Source organism: Mesitornis unicolor, unplaced genomic scaffold, assembly GCF_000695765.1.
Source record: "Mesitornis unicolor isolate BGI_N332 unplaced genomic scaffold, ASM69576v1 scaffold38614, whole genome shotgun sequence".
Taxonomy (NCBI): Eukaryota; Metazoa; Chordata; class Aves; order Mesitornithiformes; family Mesitornithidae; genus Mesitornis; species Mesitornis unicolor.
Genome location: NW_010182781.1, coordinates 14,690 through 21,099, shown reverse-complemented (window position 1 = coordinate 21,099; position 6,410 = coordinate 14,690). Strand labels below are relative to the sequence as shown.

General features: G+C 37.1%; 1 protein-coding gene across 1 annotated transcript; it reads left to right on the top strand.

Moving 5' to 3' along the window:
- Positions 1–3,337: 3,337 nt before the first annotated feature.
- F2RL2 (coagulation factor II (thrombin) receptor-like 2) lies at positions 3,338–6,204 on the top strand. Its single transcript, XM_010183900.1, has 2 exons — positions 3,338–3,389; positions 5,027–6,204. Exon 2 carries the CDS (start codon positions 5,065–5,067, stop codon positions 6,112–6,114), a length of 1,050 nt encoding a protein of 349 aa, XP_010182202.1. The 5' UTR covers positions 3,338–3,389; positions 5,027–5,064; the 3' UTR covers positions 6,115–6,204.
- Positions 6,205–6,410: the final 206 nt, after the last annotated feature.

The window sequence follows — 6,410 nt, the reverse complement described above, 5'->3', positions numbered from 1 at the left end:
AATCAATTCTAAAATAACAGTAATACTAAATTCAGTGTCTCTGTAGCAGGGATGGAAGATTTTGTAATAGCTAGCTGCGTGTTCTTCTTCCACATACAACTTCCAAAGCATCAACTACTGACATAGTCTGCCTATAAGTAGACAGGCTGACACACTGCGCTAATGAAGGCTGAATACAGCTCTGCAGGAATGTACTGAGTTCAGCAGTTGTATTCATGAGCTGTCAGGGTAAAAAGAAGGTGACACTGACTCACCCAAAGCCAACTCAAGCAGAAGGTGAACCAATACTGAATGCCAAGTTAGCAGGCTTGGCTGGCCTATGCTGGCCCCAGGCAGAAACACATAAGGACACCACCATGCTCTCCGATGTGATCCATACATCCAGCTACACTTGTTTCTGTGTTACTTGCAACTCAGTTTATTATATGTTGTGTATATTTTTTCTGTATTTATTATATTCAATGCAAACTTTGACAGAAGGTGTTGAGTACACCTAGTACATAACGCTCTGACAGGTTAAGCCTCAGCATTTTTCCTACATATTTCCTCCTCTTTACAGACTGGAAGAACAAGCGCTTCCCCAAAAAGTCTGAATGCTATTTTTGTACTATTTTAAAAATTAATATGTTCCTAAGTTTTTTAGCACTTTATAAAAGGCATTATAATAAAATCAGAATAAGCAAAGGTGTAAACATTGAAAAATTTGCTCTTAGAACACACATCAACATTTTAATTTTATGTAAGCAAAATAAGTTCTTGAACTTATTTTATTATTCCTCCCTGTTGTTATTTTCTTCTGTTTCACCAACCATGTGAAGATACACTGACACTAGAAATCTTGGTCATATTGTTAACCTGTACAACTAAATTTATAGCCAAGCCTTAAGGATTACCACTTCAAATAAAACCAACACACCGTGCTGGATATCTAAGTCACCCTAATTTCAGTACGACAAAGAACAGGCATTAATTTCCTTTGATGTATTTAAAGGGCTGCCACACTTTCCTGAAGTGGAAAAAAAACCCAAAACTTTACCAGTTTCACTTATTTAAGATTAAGGAAAACAAGAGCAATGAAGATACAGGTTATTGCTTACAGATCACTGCTTCTTTTATATTGTGGTTGGCATCACTGATTCCTTTTTGTATTTCATCCAGCCACAGAAGTGCTGATTCATCTTGGGCTTCCTGGAGAAATGACAGAGAAATGCCTTGAAAAAAATCAAGAATTATAACAAAAGTTGTCTGAACATACTGATGAGCTCTGATATACAAACACCCCTTGCAAAGCCCTTGGACACTGAAAATAATTTGACCACTTAAAATCAACAATGAGAACCACTTACATTCTATCTATTGACTTGCATAAACTCCCATTTAAATATAAAGCTCTGAAAGTTTTCTTTTGTAGAAGATATCATCCTGCTAAAAATTAATAAGAGTTTTGAGTGAAGCTAGAAACATTTTCATGTATTTCCATGATATATAGGCAAAGTAATCTGAGTGTCAAATAAAATCACACATTATCAGGCAGCACTGTGACAGTAGCATGAAGAGCACAAAGCAGAATGCCGCAGGAAGTTGGCTTTCTTTCAGAATCCCTTATCTGGAAAGGATGTGTGTGTACACCTGAGTACACATTATGTTAGAAAATAACAGCGAAAACCGACACAGAAAGACAACTCAGGTTTAGTAATGATGACTTAGCAGAGGTGGCAAACGTTTCAGGAATTAAGCAGCAGAGCAGGTTTCACTCTTCCTGCAGGCTAACTGTGCATGGCATTAAACCCATGTTAAAACAGAGGATGCAGGAAAGTGGGCTCAGCATCCCCACTAACCAACCATGTCCCTTCTGCCCAGGTTCACAGGTGAACTGGCACTTCGGCTGAGAAAATAAGGTTTTGGAGACATTTAAAATCTCATCCAGGAGGTGGAGGAACAAAATTAATTCTGAAGAGAAATAGGAGTGCCAGGTCTATAATATACTAATGATGAGAGAAACAGGAATGTACTGATTCAATAAAGATCTAGGAGTACATGCACACAAATATTTCAGGCAATAAAAGCCACACACTCTCTCAAGCTAAAACAGTGTGGTTAAAAACCAGCTTCACAACAGATCTCTGATTTTGCACCCAACTCCAGACCAAAAATTAATAATTCTGTTATCCACAGAAATTAAAGAGAAAATGGTAAAAAAAAAAAAGAAGACAGACTCTTCAGCTTGCATCATATATAAAAACAAGGTATTAGAATATCAAAATAGTAGTAGTATTAGGCAATTGCATGACAGTGGACACACACTGCAAACATAGTAGAAAGCAGAAAGTTAAAGTTAACACTTGATAGAGTATATACTAAATTCCCAAACTACAGCTGACAATTTTGCAAAAAGAACTGTGAAACTGAAAAGAATTCCTTATCTGGTGTCCACCTTCTACACACTAAATACAAGAACAAACACAAACACTACTCTGGAGCCAAGTACAGCTTATGCTGAGCCTCGTTGATAGCTTGGATGCCAGACCAAGACTTGGGTTAATTTTGTCTGCTGGAAGCAAGCTGTTGTTATTTGGCATTCAAGGAAGAAAAAGTAAAAAAAAAAGCCAGGCAGAGAAAAAGAAAGGATCAACAAAACAGCAGATGAAAATAGGTGAAAGGTTTTAGAGGCTGCAGGCTGGGAAGGGGTGAGAACTCTGAGCAGAGCAGACAGCTGGATCGAAGGAGCACAGACAGCTAATAGCACATAGGTAAGGTGGAAGGCAGAAAAGCAAAGCACAGTTTTCTTAAGGCATGTTTATATGTGCAGCTTGCTTTCACCTTTGCACTTGCCTAAACCAAAACCACCACACTCTTCCCCAAGTCTGGCTTCTTCCTCAAGAAAGGTACAGAGTTCAGCAACAGATAATTTTGATCTGTGGATGAGAAGCTTGAGAATTTAATAAATACACCCTTTGAATTTTTTTTCCAGAAAACATATTTTTTCCCCAAATATCTGTATGTACAAATTCCAGTAGAGCTCCCTACATTGGCTTAAGGCTCATGGCAAATCAGGAGTTAAATTGTGCTGTAAAGCAATTTTATATCTGTGTTGGGCAGAGGCTGAAACTGAGTCATGTGTGCATATTTGGATACGTCACACCCTCTTGCTGTAGTAGACAAAGAACAAACTAGCTCCTTACCACAGACCTCATGCCTAACAGGATGTTTCTGGAGGACAGATCAATCATTCTTTAGTCTCTTACAAAGGGGGATAAAAATCCCCCCAAACACCTCTTGAGATGAACTAGAACAGCACCATTGTCTGGCTAGCTGGATTTCATGTACTATGATGAAGATACTGGTTTTCACTGGATTGCTCTCTCTTACCTCCAGGCTTTTTACAACAGGTGAGTCCTTCTTTCTGTATCTATTCTATATTTTAGTTGGTAACATAGGCTTTTTGATGATGTCGGCACTTTGCCAGCTTAAATGAATTTTACATGCCTCATTACAAATACTCTAGGAAGCCTCACTTAAGGCATATTTTTATTCTTCCATTCAGTGACACCTTACTTCCCCTCCTTTACTCAAGTCACGTTCTATAAGGAATTTTATTTATGGGATCTTTCTGCGCTTACTGAAGATGCACCTTCTCTATGGTATTTCTGTAGTGTTATGATAATCTTTCATCCTGTAGAGTTTTGTTCTTTCTGCTTAAAAGTGTTTAACAGAATTACAACTTCACAGATGATGATATTATAAAGAAATGCTCAGATAACCATTGTGACAAAAATAACCAAAAGAAATGACCAAATAATAAGCCCATTTTTTTTAATTCACTAGAATTAAAGCTGGTTTCAAATGAAGTTCATTTTTAAAGCTGTTTTATAAATCCAGTATATATGCACATGCATGCACATATACATTTTTTAAAGAGTGACCAAAATTCTGTTTCTGGATTAACCATCCAGAAAATTACTAAAAGGGATGCAGTCTACTAATTATAATTTCAAAACATTCTACCATATATCTGCTAGCAAGCATAGATAAAACTGTTTTCCATATTTTATTTCAGTATGGAAGGGTAAAAGAAAAGGCCACACATTTTCATCCAAATTTAAATTCACTTCTGAATTCATTTCAAGATGCATGCTCTAAGCTTTACACTAAGTCTTTTGTCACTAAACATAACTTAGAATTTTTTTAAATTCAAAATTATTTATACAGCTGTTTATTCTGCAAAATCTGTTTTGCAAAATACTCTTTAAAACCACATGTTAAACACATTTGTGCTTCATCTGGAAATGTCAATGTCTTTAAAGTTCTTTACTAAAGATCAAGGAACAGGCATTAACGTAAATGGCATCATTGGCTTTGCCCACATGCTAATGATATTTACTGACTGGAAATTTTCCTGCTGCATGAATAATTTTATTCACTTACCAATAAATGTCATCTAATATAATCTAAAGAATTTACTTCCACTTCTCAAGACTAACTGCCCTTCCTCACTTGTAAGAAGCTGAAAAGATCTGGTTTGCTTTAGTCAGAAGGTGATGAATAGAAAATACTAGAATCCATTTGGTATGAGACCAAAAATTGAGGTTTTCTAAAATTTTCTAATTTAAAAGTTTCAGCGTATGTTAGGCAAGACAGTGCTTTTTGCATCTTTTGCAGTCATGCCTTTGATCCATGAAGTGACAAGGATAGCACCTCTGTTTGCTTTGGAAATTCCAATCAAGCCTAGACAAGGCTGCTGCTTATATGATGAACTACCAACTTTGCTACTACTGGGCAAAACCCTCTACAGGTGATAAGATCAACTCAACACTAAACTCATACTAAATTTTGAGGTTAGGTGGGAGATGACAAATAGAGTGAAGATTGACCCTAAGCATATTTGATAGAAACACCCAAAGCACAGTGCCATGAAGTCTTTTAAATCTATATCACTTTTCACAAGGAGATGTTTACTTTTCTTATCTGATGAATTACATTGTTAATCCATTTTGCCCTTTTTAACCATTTTAACTTTTTTTTTAAGCTTCAGAATTTTCACCAAATGGCTCTGCAATTAAAACTATGTCTCTTATCAAGACTTTCCGTGGGATCTCAGCAAGAGACTATGATTACATCCCCCCTTATGCTATAGAAGGGGAGACAAAGACCATCCATATCAGGGAACACAAATGCCCTTCAAAAAATTCAAATGATTCTACTTTAACAGAAGTGAACAACACCACGCTGGAATATCTGACCAGCTCTCTCAGCACTAAGCTAATACCTGCCATCTACCTCAGTGCTGTTTTATTGGGTGTACCATCTAATGCCATCATTTTGTGGATGCTGCTCTTCAGGATCCGATCTGTATGCACCGCCATCCTCTACACAAACCTGGCAGTTTCAGATCTGCTCTTCTGCATCACGCTGCCCTTCAAAATAGCATACCACATCAATGGGAACAACTGGATATTTGGAGAAATGATGTGTCGAACTACCACTGTGGTGTTTTATGGCAACATGTACTGCTCCATTCTGCTGCTCACATGCATCAGTGTCAGCCGCTATGTGGCCATCGTTCACCCCTTCACCTACAAGAGTCTGCCGAAACGTGCCTATGCCATTGCAGTTTGCGCTACTGTGTGGACCATCGTCTTTTTGTACATGCTCCCACTTTGCATAATGCAACAAAGCTATTATGTGAAACAACTGAACATTTACACCTGCCACGATGTGCATAATGCCTGTGAAACAATATCTGCCTTCCAGTTCTACTACTATGTTTCTTTAGCTATCTTTGGGTTTTTAATACCTCTTGTAACTATTGTTTTCTGCTATGTCTCAATTATACGAACACTCAAGACTCATGAATGGTTTTGGTATGTTAAAGCCAGTCTCTTGATCCTTACTATTTTTGCTATTTGCTTTGTGCCAAGCAATATTATCCTTATTGTTCATCACATTAACTATTACTATTACAACACAGATGGGTTGTATTCTTTCTATCTAACTGCTTTATGCCTTAGCAGCTTAAACAGTTGTCTTGATCCTTTCCTCTATTTTCTAATGTCCAAAATCAGAAGTCAATCCAATAGTTATCTAACAATGGTTAAACTATCCAGGAAAAAATGAATTTACTTCTCTATTTGTATTACTGGAATTATGTTTTTTTGTAGTATTAATCCAGGCAGCAACAATCCTCAGATGCAACAATTAAACTGAGTAAAATTTACTTCCTTCCAAAAGTGACAAAAGAATCATCTTCAGAAATATACTTCTCTAGCTCTAACTTTCTTATGCGCATTGCAACATCTGGTGCACCTAGATTCAGGGAGGTAGCTCCACACCTCCCTTTCCTTCTGGGAAGATCACCTTCATGGCCACAGAGAAGAAACCAGAATATCAGTCACCATAGCCTCTGAATATCA

Excerpts from the sequence above, each read along its gene's own strand:
- F2RL2 (XM_010183900.1), top strand. The coding sequence starts at position 5,065 with ATGTCTCTTATCAAGACTTTCCGTGGGATCTCAGCAAGAGACTATGAT.